This window comes from Bos javanicus, chromosome 6, assembly GCF_032452875.1.
Source record: "Bos javanicus breed banteng chromosome 6, ARS-OSU_banteng_1.0, whole genome shotgun sequence".
Classification (NCBI taxonomy): domain Eukaryota; kingdom Metazoa; phylum Chordata; class Mammalia; order Artiodactyla; family Bovidae; genus Bos; species Bos javanicus.
The window spans coordinates 67,914,093-67,934,304 of NC_083873.1; the positions used below are offsets into that span (position 1 = coordinate 67,914,093).

General features: G+C 42.8%; 1 protein-coding gene across 6 annotated transcripts in view; it reads left to right on the forward strand.

Moving 5' to 3' along the window:
• Positions 1 to 3,902: 3,902 nt before the first annotated feature.
• The window catches only part of CWH43 (cell wall biogenesis 43 C-terminal homolog), a 71,131-nt gene continuing 54,821 nt past the window's right edge, over positions 3,903 to 20,212 (forward strand). For 5 of the 6 annotated variants that reach the window (XR_009736997.1, XM_061420127.1, XM_061420129.1 and 2 more), the window contains exons 1-6: positions 3,903 to 4,009; positions 6,742 to 6,933; positions 10,555 to 10,675; positions 11,033 to 11,187; positions 14,043 to 14,244; positions 15,960 to 16,048. Coding sequence is in view for 5 of the 6 variants with exons in the window: in XM_061420127.1 (XP_061276111.1) it covers positions 3,967 to 4,009; positions 6,742 to 6,933; positions 10,555 to 10,675; positions 11,033 to 11,187; positions 14,043 to 14,244; positions 15,960 to 16,048 (802 nt within the window). In the remaining variant the exon portion in view is untranslated. The remainder of the gene's footprint in view (positions 4,010 to 6,741; positions 6,934 to 10,554; positions 10,676 to 11,032; positions 11,188 to 14,042; positions 14,245 to 15,959; positions 16,049 to 20,212) is intronic. The other variant, XM_061420131.1, reaches the window with a different exon arrangement.

Here is a 20,212-nt window from a genome sequence, read left to right on the forward strand (position 1 = left end):
AGATTGAAAAAAAAAAAAAACCCAAAAAACACTAAGACAAAAATTGAGCTTTGAGTGGAAGAGAAAACACTTTGCATCCTTAGTAGAAGCAAAGTTTTTCCTAGCACTTAGCTTTAAAAAGGGACAAATTTTGAAGAGCACCCACTAAGTATACACAGCACAGAATTAAATGCTCGTCATTATAGGTGCCTGGAAAAGAAACATATTTAGGCAAAGAGAAAGGAAAATGCAATGTCTGATGTTTTCAGTCACTGACGTCTATCACATGTTAAAGAATGGCTGATACTAATTGGAATTCAGTCAAAACATTTTTACGTGATGTAACTAGAATGAATTACATGTTAAAAGCCGTCTTTTTGAGATATAACTCACACTCCACATAATTCACCCACTCATTCAACATGTGCAGTGCCATGTTTTTAGCATATTCACAAAGTTGTACAACCGTCGCCCATCTAATTTTAGAAGATTTTCATCCACCTTGAAAGAAACTATATACTAATTAATTCCTTTTCCTTCACTATCCATTCCCACAACCGTAAAAAAATCACTCCTCTACTCTGCTGCTGGAGGTTGGCCTGGCTGCCTCCAGGCAGTAGCTGCTGCTGCTGCTGCTGCTAAGTCACTTCAGTCGTGTCCGACTCTGTGCGACCCCATGGACGGCAGCCCACCAGGCTCCTCCGTCCATGGGATTTTCCAGGCAAGAGTGCTGGAGTGGGTCTCCAGTGCCTTCTCCGCTCCTCTACTCTAGACCACTACAAATTTGCCTATTCATAACATACAAATGGAATCATATAGTATGTGCTTTATTTATTGGCTGGCTCCTTTCACCTTGTTGTTGTTTAGTCGCTTACCTCTGTTTTTGAGCTTCATCTATGTCATAGTATGTGTTGGTACTCCATTCCTTTTTACTGCTGAATGACATTCTATTGTGTGCTTATACCACATTTTATTTATCCATTTATCGGTTGCTGAATATTTGGATTGTTTCCATTTTTGGTTATTATGAGTAATACTACTATTTGTCCACAAATTATGTATGTTTCATTTCTCTTGGGTATAAACACCTAGGGGGCTTCCCTGGTGGCTCAGTGGTAAAAGAATCTGCCTGCAGTGCAGGAGACCTGGGTTCAATCCCTGGGTCAGGACAATCCCCTGGAGAAGGGCATGGCAACCCACTCTAGTATTCTTGCTTGGAGAATCCCATGGACAGAGGAGCCTGGCAGGCTGCAGTCCATGGGGTTGCAAAGAGTCGGACAAGACTGAATCGACTTAGGACCAGCATTCTTGCCTGGAGAATTCCATGGACAGAGTAACCTGGTGGTCTACAGTTCATGAGGTCGAAAAGAGTCAGACACGACTGAGTGGCTAACACATACATAAACACCTAGAGGTAGAATTGACATGTCATTAGGTAATTCTATGTTTAATCATTTGAAGAGTTATCAGATTGTTTTCCAAAGTGGCTGCACCATTTTACATTCCTCTAAGCAATGTAGGAGTTTTCACTTTTTACACAACCTTATCAACACTTGATAATTTTTTTAAATTTTATTTTAATTGGAGGATAATTAAAATAGCATGATGGTTTCTGCCATATGCCAACATGAATCAGCCATAGGTTCTCAATACTTGTTCTCAATACTTGTTATTATCTGTTATTATTATTATCTGACTTTTTGGATTATTGTAATTTTAGGGAGTGTGAAGTGCTATCTCATTGTGGCTTTGATTGGTATTTCCCTAATGAAATAATGTTGAATATACTTTCCTGAATATATTTTGATTATTGGCCACTTGTAGATGTTCTTTGCAAAAAAGCCTATCCAGTCCTTTGTTCATTTTTAAAGTGGCTATTACTGAGTTTTAATTTTTTAAAATATATATTCCAGATACCAGTTCCTTATCAGATGCACAAGGGCTTCCCAGGTGGTGCTAGCGGTAAAGAACCCACCTGCCAATGCAGGAGATCTAAGAAACTCGGGTTCAATCCCTGAGTCAGAATATCCCCTGGAGGAGGGCACAGCAACCCACTACAGTATTCTTGCCTGAAAAATCCCATGGATAGAGTAATCTGGTGGGCTGCAGTCCATAGGGTCCCACAGGGTAGGAGACGACTTAAGCGACTTCAATTCAGTTCAGTTCAGTCACTCAGTCGTGTCCAACTCTGTGACCCCATGGTCTGCAGCATGCCAGGATTCCCTGTCCATCACCAACTCCCAGAGCTTACTCAAACTCATGTCCATCGAACTCTCAGAGCTTACTCAAACTCATGTCCATCAAGTTGGTGATGCCATCCAACCATCTCATCTTCTGTAGTCCCCTTCTTCTCCCGCCTCCACTTTTTCCCAGCGTCAGGGTCTTTTCCATTGAGTTAGTTTATATCAGGTAGCCAAAGTATTGGAATTTCAGCCTCAGCATCAGTCCTTCCAATGAATATTCAGGACTGATTGAGTGACAGATAAGATCTCCTTGCAGTCCAAGGGACTCTTAGCATGGGCCAAATGTATGATTTTAGAATATTTTCTCCCATTCTGCACATTGTCTTTTCACTTTTTTCAACTGTCTTTTGAAGCACAAAAGCTTTTAATTTCCATGAAGTCCAGTTTAACTATTATTTCTATTTTCCTTTGTGCTTTGCTGTTGTATCTAAGAATTCATTGTCTAACTAAAGATAATGAAAATTTACTCCTTTGTCTTGTGACTTTTACAGTTTCATCTCTTACATTTAAGTTATTATCCATTTTGAATTAATTTTTATCTATTGTGTGAAAATGGGGGGACGTCCTATTTGCTCTTTTTCATGTGGATATTCAATTATCCTAGACTGCTTTGTTGAAAAGACCAATCTTTCCCTTATGTAATTGTTTTGGCAAGTTTGTTGAAAATCATTTGACCTTAAACAAGCAGGTTTATTTCCAGAACTCTCAATTCTATTCAGTTGATCTTTATCTAATTACAATGAGAACTCTTTGCTTAAAACTGCTATGGACTTACAGCAATAACTTCTCTTCACTGATTCTTATGCTTTTAGACAATCCATCATTGCTTAATTCCATGGCAAAACCTTCCAGAAGTGCTAGATGACAAACTGTCCCCCGCCCCCCCGCCAAATTAAAACGAATTAAAATACATTGCTTTGAGAAGGTTCTAAAAAAAATCCAAAACATTCTGGGGTGTGGTAGTATTTGAGCAAGAAATAACTGGCCTGGTTCACTGGCTCCATTGTTGGTTAGAATGTCTCTCCCTGTCTCCTCAGGGATGGGCACTCTCAAAGATCATTATCCATAGAGAGGAGGACGGCAGAGTTTCCACTGCCATCAGTTGCTTTCTTTCTCATGAATGAGCAAGCGTTGAGACGTCTTTGAAAGCCAAAGAAAATTCTGTAATCTGTAGAATTTTTCAACCACCTTTCCAGAATGTGATTTCTTTACTACCAAAGCTAAGAAGGAGAAGCGCACACAGGTGGCCGTCGCAGGTGCCCCCTCGCCCGAGAGCGTCGCTGGGCCTTAGGAACGCCAAGGTCCTGTTGGCACCTGCTCGCCGAAGGCGCCAGAGCCCCTGGCTGCTCAGTTCCCCTTCTCGGTCTAAGCTTTCCTCCCTCGCCACGCGCCCTCGGGTCTCCTTTAAAGAGCACCGCGGGTCCAGAGCTGCCACGATGCCGCCCTCCTGCGCGCTCGCAGCGCGCCACCCCCGGGGCTGTTTCGCTGGCTGGCCGAGAGACCTGGTTTTTGCCCCGGTGGCAGGTCGGAGGCCCTCGGCTCCTTTGCTTTGGCGTCGGCGGTGGCGCTGGGCACCTGGCGCTCAAAGAAGCCCCGGGGCCGGGCGGGCGGCGCCGGGTGTGGCTGGGCGGAGGGGGCGGGCCCCACCCTCGCCAGGGCCGGGCGTGAGGGCTGGCTGGTGCCAGGGCGTGGGCGCAGGCTCGGGAGGACGCGGCAGCTGGCCCGGGACGTAGGGGCTGCGGCCATGACCTCGCCATGGAGAGAGGTGCTCCTGGAGAGCCTCCTGGGTAAGCCAAGGCCGCCCGCCGCGCATTCGCCGGTCGGTCCCCCTTGCCCTACCGGGAACCACGATGCTCGGCGGGCTTGGCTGAGCCCGGGGAGGAAGGAAAGCAAGCTCGGTGCCCGGAATAGAGATGCTTATCGTCCCCTGTCACTTTCTGCTGCTGAAGGAATTTTTAAAAAGAGAGAAAAGCCCTAGATTGAGGTTCCGAGGATCCGGCGCTCCCCCGAGTCTTCCCGAGCTCCTACGCCATCCTCGTGTTGCGCCCAACGGGCACGACTTCTTCACCTGTCGGCCTCGAACTCGAGGCTGGTACCAACCCCGAGTCCCCTCACCCATGACCTTTAACTGAATAAATTTCAGTACCGAGCTTTGCCTTCCCAAGCGGCTCAATGATAAAGAATCTGCCTGCCAATGCAGGGGATTCCATTCCTGGGTCAGGAAGATCCCTTGGAGGAGGAAATGGCACCTTTCAGAAAGGGGCGCCGTTCCGCCTCCCTCGGCGCCCTGGCTGTAACACTCAGGGCCGTGTCTGCTGCTTGGGTTGGCCCGGCACGAGTGGGCTTGGGTGGTGGTCGCACATTTGTGAACATTTGGCCACAAACATCCGACATGGGACACGAGTCCCGTCGTGTGCTCCCTTAGCAGCTTTGCAAAAAGTACCAGGAGCAACTATTGTTGTTAATATTGTCTGAGTTTTGTGGTTGAAATCAGAACTCCCAGACAAACGTTTGGGAGATTGGTAGTTCACAATAAAAGGAAGGGGTGCCTTCCTAAGAACTGGGTTTTCTGGGAGCTGGTAATGCTGGGGGGTGGGGGGTGGCGGGGAGGCTCATTATTTGGCCCAGTCTGTATCTCACAAGTACAAGATGTAAAAAGAATTGTGCACTCAGTAGGTACCTAGGGTGCTAGGTACTCTGTGTACTCGATCTTTTTTAATCCTCATAACTCTGTGAGGTGGTTAAAAGTACTGTTTTCAGTGATTAAGAATAGTTTGGAACTGGATGCCTTGGTTTTCAGTTCACTGCTATTTGCTACTTTTGTGACCTTAGGCAGTTACTTAACTTTCAGGATCTCTGGAGTTTTTGTTGTTTGATTTTGCATTTGTAAAGGAGGAGTAGAAATAGTGTTAGTTTCATAGGACACAGGTTGTCTGAGGAATCAGAAAAAAGATCCCTGTGAATACTTAGAGCCTCACATGTGTTAAATGTCCATTGGTTAATTATCATCACTGTAGAAGATTACAAGGTCGGCAGATGTGAAAGTAACTTCAAATCTGGATTTTCCACTACCCCACACTGCCTCCTAAGGCTTAGGTTTAAAATATTTCCTAACTAACCTGCCTTTGGCTGTAGTCTGCAGTGGGAGGAAGGAGTTCTATTGTTTTTTGCTGTTTTTGATTTTCACCATATTGCTCATTAAAGAAAGGTCAACTTAGTTGAGGAAATTTTTTCAGGGTCCTGACAGGAAACCAGATTGAACCTAGATGGCTGAGATGAAGAGCCTTTAATAAAGGGACTGCCACATTACAGGGCTTCCCTGGTGGCTCAGATGGTTAAGAATCTGCCTACAATGAAGGAGACCTGGGTTTGATCCCTGATTTGGGAAGATCCCCTGGAGAAGGGAATGGCGACCCACTGCAGTATTCTTGCCTGGAGAATTCCACAGACAGAGGAACCTGGTGGACTACAGCCCACTGAGTTGCAAAGAGTCAGACACCACTGAGCTACTTTCACTTTACCTACCTATATGAACCTAGACAGCGTATTAAAAAGCAGAGACATTACTTTGTCAACAAAGGTCCATCTAGTCAAGGCTATGGTTTTTCCAGTAGTTATGTATGGATGTGAGAGTTGGACTATAAGGAAAGCTGAGTGTTGAAGAATTGATGCTTTTGAATTGTGGTGTTAGAGAAGACTCTTGAGAGTCTCTTGGACTGCAAGGAGATCCAACCAGTCCATCCTAGAGGAGATCAGTCCTGGGTGTTCATTGCAAGGACTGATGTTGAAGCTGAAACTCCAATCCTTTGGCCACCTAATGCAAAGAGTTGACTCAATGGAAAAGACCCTGATGCTGGGAAAGATTGAGGGCAGGAGGAGAAGGGGACAACAGAGGATGAGATGGTTGGATGGAATCACGAACTCAATGGACATGAGTTTGGGTGAACTCTGGGAGCTGGTGATGGACAGGAAGGCCTGGTGTGCTGTGGTTCTTGGGGTCTCAAAGAGTTGGACACGACTGAATGACTGAACTGAACTAAACTGATGAATGAGGTTAAAGGGACAAACAGGGGATATTGAGGGACTAAAAACAGCTGGAAGCCATTCTCATCCTTGACCTGAGAAGGGGATGGAATTCTCTTATTGGAACCCAGTTAAGGCCAGAGTCATGAAGGAGGGCAGCCAGCCAGAGCAGTGGTGGTAGTAGTTGTTGTTGTTGTTTAGCTGTTAAGTCGTGTTTGGCTCTTTGCAACCCCATGGACTGTAACCCCGCCAGGCTCCTCTCTCCATGGGATTCTCCAGGTAAGAATACTGGAGTGGGTAGCCATTCTGTTCTGCAGGTGATCTTCCCAACCCAGGGACTGAACCCTGCATGTGTTCCCTGCATTGGCAGGTTGAGTCACCAGGAAAGTAGTCCAGTTGTAGCGGAGGAAAGGGCTGTCCTCTGAAACAGTGACAAAGTTACACTTTCTCTCTCTCTTAAAAACTGTTTTTTTTTTTTTCCCTTTTTCCCTCCTAGGATATGTTTCTTGGTCTCTCTGCCATGACCTGAGCCCAATGATCTATTACTTTCCCCTGCAAACACTGGGACTCACTGGGTTGGAAGGTTTTGCCATAGCATTTCTTTCTCCATTATTCCTCACAATTACTCCTGTCTGGAATCTGGTTAATAAGAAATGGATGCTAGCCTTGCTGCGGATAATTACTGTTGGTAAGATATAAAAGTGATTCCTTAAGTTTCTTTTTTTTTAGTTAAAAATCCAGGGAAAATATATAGACTGTTCTTTGAATGCTAAATGATTAAGTAAAAAATAAAAGATGTCTCTTTGTCTTACTACTGCCTTGTAGAGTTTTAGTAGAATTGTAAGTCTAGACCAAGAGTCAGCATATTTACATTTTTAACTTTTCTGTCAGATTGGAAAATTTTAAGGACCCCTGAACTGAAGAGGGGAAAGATAACTTGAAGATGTGAAATTATTAAATATGTTTTCATTCTTTTTTCCAACTGTGATACAAAACTCAGAAGTCATTAAAAAGTTTTTAAATGATAATGCATAAAAATATGGAAATTATGCATGATGAACATTGTAGTAAGCAAAAGTAATCAATAAATTAGGAAAAATATTGCAACTCTTCTAGTCAAAGGGCTAATTTCACTAATATATGGAGTTTTTACAGATCAGTAATAAAAGGACCAATAACTCAATAGAAGAGAAGGCAAAGGATATGATCTCGGGAAGATCCACTGGAGAAGGGATAGGCTACCCACTCCAGTATTCGTGGGCTTCCCTTGTGGCTCAGCTGGTAAAGAATCCACCTGGAATGGGGGAGCTCTGGGTTTGATCCCTGGGTTGGGAAGATTCCCCTGGGGAAGGGAAAGGCTACCCACTCCAGTATTCTGGCCTGGAGAATTCCATGGACTGTATAATCTATGGGGTTGCAAAGAGTTGGACACGACTGAGCAACTTTCACTTTCAATAAAAGGACCAATAACTCAATAGAAGAGAAAGCAAAGGATATGATCAGTTTACTGGAAAGGAAATATAATTCATTCTTTAAAAGATACTAAAAGGTGTAGAATACAAATCATATATATATATATTTATAGATAGTTTCTCATATCAGATTGATAAACAAACTTAGATAACACTATTGTAAGCATGAGAAAACAGGCACTCATGCATTGCTGGTGGGAATGTAAATTTGAACAGCTTCTGCAAAGGATAATTTAACAGTGTTTATCAAAATTACAACTCTGTATTTTTCACTCAGCAATTCCACTTCTGGGTATATATCCTATAGATAAGCTTACGTATGTGTCAAATGATAAAAATAAAAGGTTATTTAATCACTGTAGCAATATTTATAACAGTGTCAGAAATAATCTAAATGTCATCCATATGGGATAGGTTAGGTTAAATAAATTTTGGTTATGAAACTGGGAGTACTATAGAATACTATGCAGCTATACTAAAGAATGAGAACATTTATGTAAGGAAATGGAATGTTCTTCAGTAGTAAGTGAGAAAAAAAGAAGCAGTAAACAGTATGTTCAGAATGCTAACATTTGTGTAAAATAGGCTAGATGAAATATATATAGTAATTAATTGAACACGCATTAAATAGGTCCAAAAGTATTTTAAAACACACTGATATTTTTGTTGCTTCTAAGGTGAAAAATTTGATATTGAGACAGACATGAAAATGAAACTTTGCACTGTATACCTTTCATAGTGTTTGAATTCTGGATTTCAATATGTTACATTGGCAAAACCCAGTAATTAAAAAATATACACTTACTATCACAAAGACTTGAGGTTATTATATTAATAAATATTGAGAGACCTTGGAAAAGTACTAGTGGTAAAAAAAAGTAAGAATGTGAGGTCATGGAGAAAAAGTTTAAAAAACAAAAATACCAGACTCCAGTCTGGTTGAATCTGTAGCTGAGAAGTACTGCCTGTCTTGCCCTTTTGCTATAACACAATTGGTTTATCTGAGTTTGCATTTGTTCATGAACCAACCATGCTGTGTGTATTTCTTCTGGTCTAGGAACAGTGACTGAAATCACTAGGAAATTCACCTTCCGTTTTTCTGTGCATCAGTCCCTGAAGAAGGCAGAACATGGTTATTGAGTGTAGCCAGCTCTGTGGTTACCCACAAAGATCTGAAGCCCTAAACAGCAGTGGGAAAGACCACTGGAAAATGCATCCTTTTAAAAGATGATGTCTGTAGGAATGAAAAGAAATATCAAATGATCATGAAATTTTCAGCTCCAGAAATAATAAAGATGAAACTTCCTACTTCCAGAGTATATATAGTAACTGAGTTCAACTGTCCTTGGCTTACAGAATTCTTTATAACCATGGCCTCATTACACTCCTTGGTTGGCTTTATGGGGCGGATCTCGTCAGTGCACGCTTTTGTTGCCTTTGCTCAGTGCTGCCTGTGGCAGCTTTACCTACAGAGCCACTCACCATACAGTTTCTGGGACAGTTTGTTTTTAGTCTAGTTCTGGCCCAGCAACTTCTGGAGGCTGTAATGTAATAGGAAATAACTGGAGAGTATGGTGTTTGAGATACTTCTTGTTGTTCCCTTTTCATCTCCTTTCTCCCTGAAAACCCATTACTTGAGTAAAGGGTAGAATTGTATTTGAGGAAGCGGAGTGGGTAGGAAAGTGACTCCGATGTGGGTTAGGAAAGTGACTTCAGGATGAAGAAACCAGTTTGTGTCAGATGCTCTTCCACGTGTCCATTGAGTTTGATGATGCTAAAGAGAGGCTGAAGTAAGTCATGCTTTGCCTTAAAACTCCCTTTTCAGGTACTTTTTTTTTTCGGACTTCAGATACTTCTTAAGATGAAACAACGTTGTTTTTCACAGAGGTCCAAAGGGATTCTTACACAACTACAAAGCTGATCTGAGTGTTACATGCTGTCTCACTGCTGTTCCTTCAGATATTTTAGGTTAATCAGTACATAATTAACTATTAAACCGTTAAACTAGTTCATACTGTTGCATTGGTCAAAAAGTTAATTTGGGTTTTCTTTAATGAAAAATCCAAATGAACTTTTTGTCCAGCCCAATACAATTAATTTAGATTAGTTTTGATCTTAATTATTTCGACTCACTAAAATAGCCCTGATTAAAAAGATAGACAATATTAAGTGTTGACAAGAATATGAAGAAACTGAAATCCTTACACATTACTGATGGGAATGTAAAATGGTGCAGTTGGTTTGAAAAACAGTTTGGCAGTTCCTCAGAATGTTAAACATAGTTGTCATATGATCCAACAACTCCACCCCTTGGAGTTAGACCCAAGAAAAATGGAAACATTCACATAAGACCTGGTACATAAATGTTCATAGCAATATTATTCATAATACCCCAAAAGTGGAAACAATCCAAATGCCCATCAATGGGATGAATGAATAAACAAAAAGCAGTATATCCATGCAATAGAATATTATTTAGCCATAAAAAGGATTGAAGCACTGACATGTGCTACAACATAGATGAACTTTTTTTAAAAAAGTTTTTTATTTAAGTTTAGTTGGTTTACAATACAGTGTTCATTTCAGGTATAGTTGTGCAACTTTGTAAACATATTAAGAACCACTGAGTCATACGTCTTAACACAGTGAATTTTATGGTATGAATAATACTGCAATAAAAATGTTCAAAAAGATTTATACATACACGTAATTATACATTAACTCTGTCTTCCTGAGGGTAAACATGGTATTAGACACAACAGTTATCAAAGGCAGATCATTAACTAGTAGGGCATGCTTGCCAGAAATGTTTAGCTCTCCTTAAAATTTGTTTGTAGGTAGCATCGCCTCCTTCCAGGCTCCAAATGCCAAACTTCGGCTCACGGTCCTTGCACTTGGTCTGTCTTCCTCACTGGTGGTGCATGCTGTGACGTGGTGGACAGGAAATGGCTTGCAAAGGTATAGTTTGCATCTTGTGCCTATAGGCAAACAAGTGTGGTCAGTTACCAAAGGGAAGTTGGGACCGGGCATTCCAAGATACAGTATTTAGCTTTCAGGAAGGCCTTGTCGAAGTCTCATTTTTTTTCCTTTTCACAAAACCAGGATGTGAGTATTTGCCATTACTCTCAATAATGTTGTGAGAATGGAGAAATTATAATGAGTTGCCTAGGTAACGGGCTATATAAAGGCTAAGTTGTGTAGATTACCAACAAGACCACCTCATATACTCCTCTGTGACACTGTGAAATTCACAATGGAAGGAGTACATTGAAACCACTCACAAAAAAGTTGTTAAAAATATTTCTGTGCTTACAGGTACTTCAGAATCTGGGGGTTCATTTTAGGACAGATCCTTCTTCTTGTTCTTCGCATTTGGTACACGTCACTAAACCCAGTCTGGACTTATCAGATGTCCAACAGAGTGATACTGACATTAAGTACTATTGCCACACTTGATCGCATTTACACAGGTAAGCATAGGCCCAGTTTATTTAGGGATTTTTCTCTCTTGCACAGTTTATTTACCTTTCTTATCTGAATGTCACACATCTTGGAAAGATAAAACGAGTCTTTCCACACTCTGTCTCCATGTCTGCTTTTTCTCCCTCTGCAAGAGTAGCTGGCCTCGGAAGTGAACTATTATCTGAGCAGAAGGCACCTTTTCCTTGGCAGCACAGAGGGTGATAGTAACCGTTCGTCTCTGGCTTGTCTCATTGTGGAGTGGGAAAGTAGACCCAGGCCTCATGTTCCCTGCTGGCTTTCAGCTCTGTTTTCTCCTCTTTCCCTCTGAACAGGGCTTTCCAGGACGAGATCCGTCAGCCCTCTGCCCCCACACTGACCCCAGCCCATCTGTAACACTCTGAAAAGTTATTTGTTAGCAAGGGCTTTGAGAACTGCATCAGTTCAGTTCAGTCACTCAGTTGTGTCCAACTCTTTGCAACCCCATGGACTGCAGCACTCCAGGCTTCCCTGTCCATCACCACCTCCCGGAGCTTGCTCAAACTCATGTCTAACGAATCAGTGATGCCATCCAACCATCTCATCCTCTGTTGTCCCCTTCTCCTCTTGCCTTTAATCTTTCCCAGTATCAGGGTCTTTTCCAATGAGTTTTCGCATCAGGTGGCCAAAGTATTGGAGCTTTAGCATCAGCCCTTCCTGTGAATTCTCAGGACTGATTTCCTTTAGGATCGACTGGTTTGATCTCCTTGCAGTCCAAGAGGTTTGGACTCCTCCAACACTGTGAGAACTGCATGAATTTGTTCTTTTTTTTCTCTTGGTTTGTGTTTTGCTTTTGCTCCCCTCCCCCCACCCACCCCACCCTACCCTTAAGTCTGAAGGTATTTAAACTCCAAATCTGAAATGTAAAAAGAAAGGAAATCCTAAACTTTCATGTGCTTGTGGGCTAAGTCGCTTCAATCAAGTCTGACTCTGCGCAACCTTATCGACTGTAGCCCACCAGGCTCCTCTGTCTGTGGGATTCTCCAGAGTACTAGAATGGGTTGCTGTGCTGTCCTCCAGGGGATCTAACTGACCCAGGGATCGAACCCCTGTCTCTTCTATTTCCTGCATTCGCAGGCAGGTTCTTTACCACTAGCCCCATGGATATTCATGCCACCTTTTGAATCACCTGTCCGGAGCTTACAAGCGAATTTGGATGTTTGCATTACTGGCGAACTCCAGACTTCTGAAGAAAAGGAAGAAATGTTGCTAGATTCTACTTAACTTGCTCTTGGCTTTGTGTGTAACTCTCAATGAGTCACTATACTTCTGTAAATACAAGGAGAAATCTCACAGAAAGTTTAGAGAGTTTGGCTCACCATGAACAAAGAGTTTGTTTAACTCCTCCAATTTTGGTATGAAATGGCTGTGGTGAGAACAGGGGAACATCATACATGTAAATTGATCAAGAGACATTGATATTGATTAGAACATTTAGAACTCGGTTCTAGCACCCTAATATATGTTTTGTATTTTATAAAACGCTCACATGTGAAGTAGAAACTCAGGCAGCAAACTTCACAGGGACAGCCTGATAAGGATCTGGATTCAGGGTATCCCTTACATTTCTGGACTTTACGTTTCTGTAACTCCAGAAATATAAGTAATTTCTGGACTTACATTTCTGGAGTTTGCTTCTTTCTCGCTTCTGTTTTAAATTTTTGTGACCCAGTTGTTAGTCCCTTCCTGTTTTTGCCCTGTGCCCCATTTACAAAGTTCAACTCCTTTCCAGCTTTCCCAGGATATCTCATCATCCCTAGCAGCGTTTTTTGGGGTAGTTTTATTGAAGATTTGCTGTGCCTTGGGGTGAGAGTCACACACCATAGTGTGTAGCAGTGTTGTTACTCGGGAAATTCAGCTTAAGCTGCTCTCTTTTCCAAAGACTGTCTCCTTGGCCTTCAGGCCCTTGGTCACTATCTGTCTTCACCACCTTCTCCCTCACCCCCATAGCTTTCAGCTCTGCTTGTCCTCCCCCTCACTCCTTTCTGGGCAGAATGGCTTTCTTCCTGCCTATGAAATCATGCTTTCATTCCCACAGGCAGACTCTCAGGTTTCTTTCTGTCCCGAAGCAGGCTTCCCAGTGTCGCGAAGCATCTGCCCAGCAGGCTCTCTGTTCCTATAAAGGCTTTCTCTTGCCAGCATATTCTGCAGTTGGTACATTTCTGTATGTGAAGTCACTAATGCAACAAACTGAGACCTCACTGTTAAAACAGTCCTAGGAAGTATAGTAGGGTAAAGCACACAGGTACTGGCTAGGCTCTCTCTACCAGCCGTGTGATCTTGGATCTGTTTTCTCTGGGCCTTTCAGTTTTTCAACCTGTGAAATGGGGTTAGTAATCGAGTTAGTAACCTCATAAAGTTGCCGTGAAGATTGAACGAGTTCATGTGAGGGGCTGGCCACAGTAACTGCTCAGTCGACGCGCTGTTAACACTCTGGGGGCTCAGAGGGTTAGATGAGGACCTTGTTCTTTTTTGGGAGAAGCAGCCTGGTATACTGGGAATGTTCCATTCCAGGGGGACTGCATTTGTTCCCTGAATTCACCTTTCACTTTTCATACATATAGTTTAGCTCATAACTGTCTATTTCACATGAAGTACATACCTTTCTGCATTTTCAGTTGTCAGATTTCAAAATGATTTATTCTCCTGAAATCCTGATCTAGCCTCCCACTGCCTGCCTCCCAGCATGTTCTACTTGTTATGGGGTCTTACCTTCCCCTCTAAAGTAAGCTCCCTGAAGCCAGGTCCCATTTCCTACTTGTTTAAAGTAGGCCTATGTAGAGGGTAAATTTCTGTGTAACTGACCCTTTTCTGTTTTTTATTCTAGATGGTGCCTGCTATAAACCTCAATGGAAGAAGAATGGTGAGGCAGCCAAGGCAGTGGCTTCTGGTCTGAACTGGTTGTTGGCAGGCGCTGCCTTTGGCAGCCTCATGTTCCTCACCCACTGGATTTTTGGAGAGGTGTCTCTTGTCTCCAGATGGGCAGTGAGTGGACACCCCCATCCAGGGCCAGATCCGAACCCATTTGGGTGAGTTTGGGTTTGGAAGCAATCCAGAAATTGACTGGTATGGTTGAAAACCTTGCTCCTCTGTGTGAGCAGCTAGACAAGCATGACTTTACTGTGTACTCTGGAGATGAAAGCGCTTGAGGTCTGTTTGCCCCCGTACTGAGGAATGCTGGGAGGTGACAGGGACGAATGAGGACTGTGTGTGGCCAGGTGAGTGGCCCCTCTGGACTGTGAGCACGGGAAGGGAAGGGCTTTTTGTTTGCAGACTCATTCCAAGCCCCTGGGACAGAGCCTGGCACACAGTAGGTCCTCATCAATGTTTGTCATTGACTTGGAGATAGACAGTGATCAACCGGGTCCTCTCAGGCCTTTGCTGTCTTCTGAACACCCAGGACCATCCTTCACCTTAGGGGGTGGGAGCAGGCAGGAGAGCGGCCGAGAGCCTCACTCCAGAGCCGGAGGGCCTGTTTCAGATTCTTTGTCCTACGTGGGCGGCTGTTTCTAATATCCAGCAGGTTACTCAAGTGCTCTTTTCCCCAGTGTCCTCCTCTGTGAAATGGGGATAATTATAGCATTTACTTTGGGCTTCCCTGGTGGCTCAGACAGTAAAGAATCTACCTGCAATGAAGCAAGACTTGGTTTCGATCCCTCGGTTAGGATGATCCCCTGGAGAAGGGAATGGCAACCCACTCCAGTGTTCTTGCCTGGAGAATTCCGTGGGTAGAAGAGCCTGGTGTTCTAGAATCCATGGGGTTGCAAGAATCGGACACAACTGAGCAACTAACACCTTCACTTTTTCATTTACTTTACAGACCTGTGAAAATTAGCTGAGCTAGTATATGTAAAAATCTTCAAACAGTTCCTGCTATCTAGTAAGCACTCTGTGTTTTTTAGTTTATTTATATTATAGCTACTTCATTGAGTGCCATGTTGTAATTTCCCACTAAAGTTTAGTTAAATTCTTTTTTAAAAATATTATTTATATTTATTTATTATTAAAATGTATTTGGTTGCACTGGGTCTTTGTTGCAGCATCCAGCATCTTTAGTTGCAGCATGCAGACTCTTAGTTGTGACATGCAAACTCTTAGTTCCAGCATGTGAAATCTAGTTCCCTGACCAGGGATTGACACTGGGCTCCCTGCATTGGGAATGTGGAGTCTTAGCCACTGGATCACCAGGGAAGTCCTGTTTAGTTCTTTTTTTCCTCCCCATCTCCTACAAGTTTTTGCCAAAGTAGTTAAAGAATGAAATAGTTGGTGGTTATTTTCAAAGACACACAATTTATAATTATTTACCAAACTCACCTCAATCCTAGGAAGGCAGACACTATTGATAAAAGCAGGACTGAGGTTGAGAAAAAAATGAAAAGAGGTACACTAAATAGCAATTCCCAGTGACTTTTTCTTTTTGACTTTGGCAGAGTCATTTAAAATGTCCCATAGCCAATATGAACTATAATAGTCTGAGAAAGCTCAGTTACTTTGTTTACATTGACCATGAAAGACTGCAGATGTCATTTATGACAAGTTAGAGGTGCTCTTATGTCAGTGTTCTGAACGTATATGAAATTGTTTCCCAGTGGACTTTCGTGGTCTCATTGGTTGTTTCACACTCACATTGTCTCTTGGATGTGCCTAGAGGTAGAAGATACATTTCCATTTTATATCTGGGGCAATGGAATAGTAACAGCGTCAGATATCCTATAACATGTCTTTTTTTTTTTTTTTTAAACAGAGGTGTAGTTCTGCTGGGCTTGGCGAGTGGATTGATGCTCTCATCTTGTTCATGGTTTCCGGGTTCCAGTTTAATCTGGTGGATTACAGGTGTGTAGTTTCTCTGTAGAAATGCTTGGTTATCCAATTTACTCACAAGTATGCAATGGCACTCCACTCTAGTACTCTTGCCTGGAAAATCCCATGGACAGAGGAGCCTGGTGGGCTGCAGTCCATGGGGTCACTAAGAGTCGGGCACGACTGAGCGACTTCACTTTGACTTTTCACTTTCATGCATTGGAGGAGGAAATGGCAACCCACTCCAGTGTTCTTGCCTGGAGAATCCCATGGACAGAGGAGCCTGGTGGACTGCCGTCTATGTGGTCGCACAGAGTCAGACATGACTGAAGCGACTTAGCAGCAGCAGCAGCATGTGCCCCTGGGGTGGAAGGAGATGAACATACAAGCCTGTGCCATTGAGGGTGGGACAGTCTCACCAGCTGCAGCCCCTAGAACTCAGATGTCACCACGGTTACTGGGAGTTACTGGCTCCAGGTTCTTGCTTCCTTCTCCTCGTTTCCCCTCTCCTCCTTAGCTGTCTTATCCGCCTGATGATGCTGACATCCTCTCCCCGGTCTCCTAGATAACTTATCTGGGTACAGATGTCTGTAGCAGTTTTATTGATGGTCTGAGGAGATGGAGGGTTGGACATGCCATGTGGCCGAACCACTTCCCCTGTCTTGCTTCTCTGGTTTTCAGGAATGCCCCCCTTTGGGACTTCACACAGAAGTTCAATTTCCCTTTCTCTTGTGTGGGTAACCAGTTTCACCCCTCACTCCTCTATTCAGCCTTGGGAGGGTCCACGTTTGTTTATTCAAAAGCCTGTACCCTTTCTGCCCAGTCACATCCTTTAGGGTTATAGACTGTTGGTGAAGACTATCATATTTCCAGAATGATCTACATATTTTTTTTTTTTTAAGGTTTTTTGGTGTGGACCATTTAAAAAATCTTTATTGAATTTGTTACAATGTTGCTTCTGTTTTATGTTTTGCTTTTTTGGCCCCAAGGCACGTGGGATCTTAGCTCCCCACCCAGGGATTGAACCCTCACCCCGTGCAGGGGAAGGTGAAGTCTTAACCACTGGATGGCCAGGGAAGTCCCCAATCTACTTATTTTAATGACTGTGACTGTTTTGTTACTGTGACTGAATTATGTCACTCTTTTCCCTTCCGCTTAAAAGGCGGGAATGGTTAGAGTCAATTTTAGTGTTAAGTTAAAAAAAAAAATACCCACTCTGTGACAGTGCAGATGCTGTTTGGTTTATGTGAACAGAGAGGTCCTTATACGTTTTAATTAAGCAGGTGATTCAGAGTTTTGTACTAGATGCTGGGTATGGGTTTGTGAGATAACATGTAATGATAATGGAAGATAAGGTTTAATAACCTCATAAGTGGTGGTGCTGGTGGTGGTTCAGCTGTTAAGTCACGTCCAGCTCTTTGCGACCCCATGGACTGCAGCAGTCCAGGCTTCCTGTCCTTCACCATCTCCTGATACGATTCTGTACACCCTCAGTGCCATCACCCTTGTGTGGAGGCGTGTGTCAGCCAGTAGGCTGCTCAATTCCTGAGGTTAACCAGGCCCTCATCCTCCTGAAGCTGTGTGAACACACAGTTGCAGTCATGTTGAGCTGTTTTTACTTGTTTGTGTATTTTCAGGTAGACATTCCTTAAGGGAACGCTTGGTATGAATATAATGTTAGCCTCCTGTGATTGTGCACAAAAATGGCCAGAGAACCTTGTCAGTGCTGAGTGTGCAGTGAGCATATATAGCTTCTTAATCTGTATGCAATTAGGAAAAAGAACATGAAATGCACTGAAAGTTGTTCAGCATTTATATCATGCCTTTTCTCATGGCATAGGAGCAAAATGTTAATTGGGCACGTAAGTAGCAGCTTCATTTTAAACCTAGGAAAGCTGAGGTCCACAGAAACATAAAGAACAGAAAGCCTTGAACTTATAGTTTTATGCTTATATTTATTTCCCCAGATAAGTAAGCATAGCCTGGAGCATTAAACCTAATCTTGTCTATCTCTCTGAAGTATTAAATAAAAGTCCCTAGGGGCAAGACGATTTAAGGCTTCTAATGGCTATTTGCAGTAGAGAGGAAAGCAGGGCTGTAATTTGTGAACTCTATCGCCCTCTGCCTGCTCACCTGAATTAAGTTGGAGCTCACACTTAATTTTATTATCTGGAGATAGTGCCCACTTTTCACCATGATTCATCTCTGGAAAACATCTCAAAGTAGAGTGAAGAAAAAGAAACCATATATTTTCATTGTACAGTTTAAGTTCCAACTGGATCCGAGTATGAATTTCATTATGACAGTGACCAATAGAATTTCCCAAATGTGAAGAGACAGGAACTTTAGATCTTGATGCCAATTAAATTAGTAAAGTCAAAGTTCTATTTAAAAAGACATCAATGTCCTAAATGCATTGATAGGACCCCAGGGTACTATACAGAATGCTTATAATTTTATTGTATGAGGAACTTGGTCAATTGAAAATGAACATGTTGGTTATTATAAATATCATTGAAATATTCAATTACTATGAATTCTGCTTGTTGTCTTCAGTTCAGTCACTCAGTCGTGTCTGACTCTTTGCGATGCCATGAACCGCAGAAAGCCAGGCCTCCATGTCCATCACCAACTCCCGGAGTCCACCCAAACCCGTGTCCATCGAGTTGATGATGCCATCCAGCCATCTTATCCTCTGTCGTCCCCTTCTCCTCCTGCCCTCAATCTTTCCCAGCATCAGGGTCTTTTCCAGTGAGTCAGCTCTTTGCATGAGGTGGCCAAAGTACTGGAGTTTCAGCTTCAACATCAGTCCTTCCAATGAACACCCAGAACTGATCTCCTTTAGGATGGACTGATTGGATCTCCTTGCAGTCCAAGGAACTCTCAAGAGTCTTCTCTAATACCACACAGTTCAAAAGCATCAATTCTTCGGCGCACAGCTTTCTTTATAGTCCAACTCTCACATCCATACATGACCACTGGAAAAACCATAGTCTTGACTAGACGGACCTCTGTTGGCAAAGTAATGTCTCTGCTTTTGAATATGCTATCTAGGTTGGTCATAACTTTCCTTCCAAGGAGTAAGCGTCTTTTAATTTCATGGCTGCAATCACCATCTGCAGTGATTTTTGAGCCCAGAAAAATAAAGTCTGACACTCTTTCCACTGTTTCCCCATCTATCTGCCATGAAGTGATGGGACCAGATGCCATGATCTTCGTTTTCTGAATGTTGAGCTTTAAGCCAACTTTTTCACTCTTATCTTTCACTTTCATCAAGAAGCTGTTTAGTTCTTCTTCACTTTCTGCCATAAGGGTGGTGTCATCTGCATATCTGAAGTTATTGATATTTCTCCCGGCAATCTTGATTCCAGCTTGTGCTTCCTCCAGCCCAGCGTTTCTCATGATGTACTCTGCATAGAAGTTAAATAAGCAGGGTGACAATATACAGCCTTGACGTACTTCTTTTCCTATTTGGAACCGGTCTGTTGTTCCATGTCCAGTTCTAACTGTTGCTTCCTGACCTGCATGTAGGTTTCTCAAGAGGCAGGTCAGATGGTCTGGTATTCCCATCTCTTTCAGAATTTTCCACAGTTTATTGTGATCCACACAGTCAAAGGCTTTGGCATAGTCAATAAAGCAGAAATAGATGTTTTTCTGGAACTCTCTTGCTTTTTCCATGATCCAGCAGATGTTGGCAATTTGATCTTTGGTTCCTCTGCCTTTTCTAAAGCCAGCTTGAACATCTGGAAGTTCATGGTTCACGTATTGCTGAAGCCTGGCTTGGAGAATTTTGAACATTACTTTACTAGCATGTGAGATGAGTGCAATTGTGCGGTAGTTTGAGCATTCTTTGGCATTGCCTTTCTTTTGGATTGGAATGAAAACTGACCTTTTCCAGTCCTGTCACCACTGCTGAGTTTTCCAAATTTGCTGGCATATTGAGTGCAGCACTTTCACAGCATCATCTTTCAGGATCTGAAATAGCTCAACTGGAATTCCATCACCTCCACTAGCTTTGTTCGTAGTGATGCTTCCTAAGGCTCACTTGACTTCACACTTCAGGATCTGGCTCTAGGTGAGTGATCACACCATCGTGATTATCTGGGTTGTGAAGATCTTTTTTGTACAGTTCTTCTGTGTATTCTTGCCACCTCTTCTTAATATCTTCTGCTTCTGTTAGGTCCATACCATTTCTGT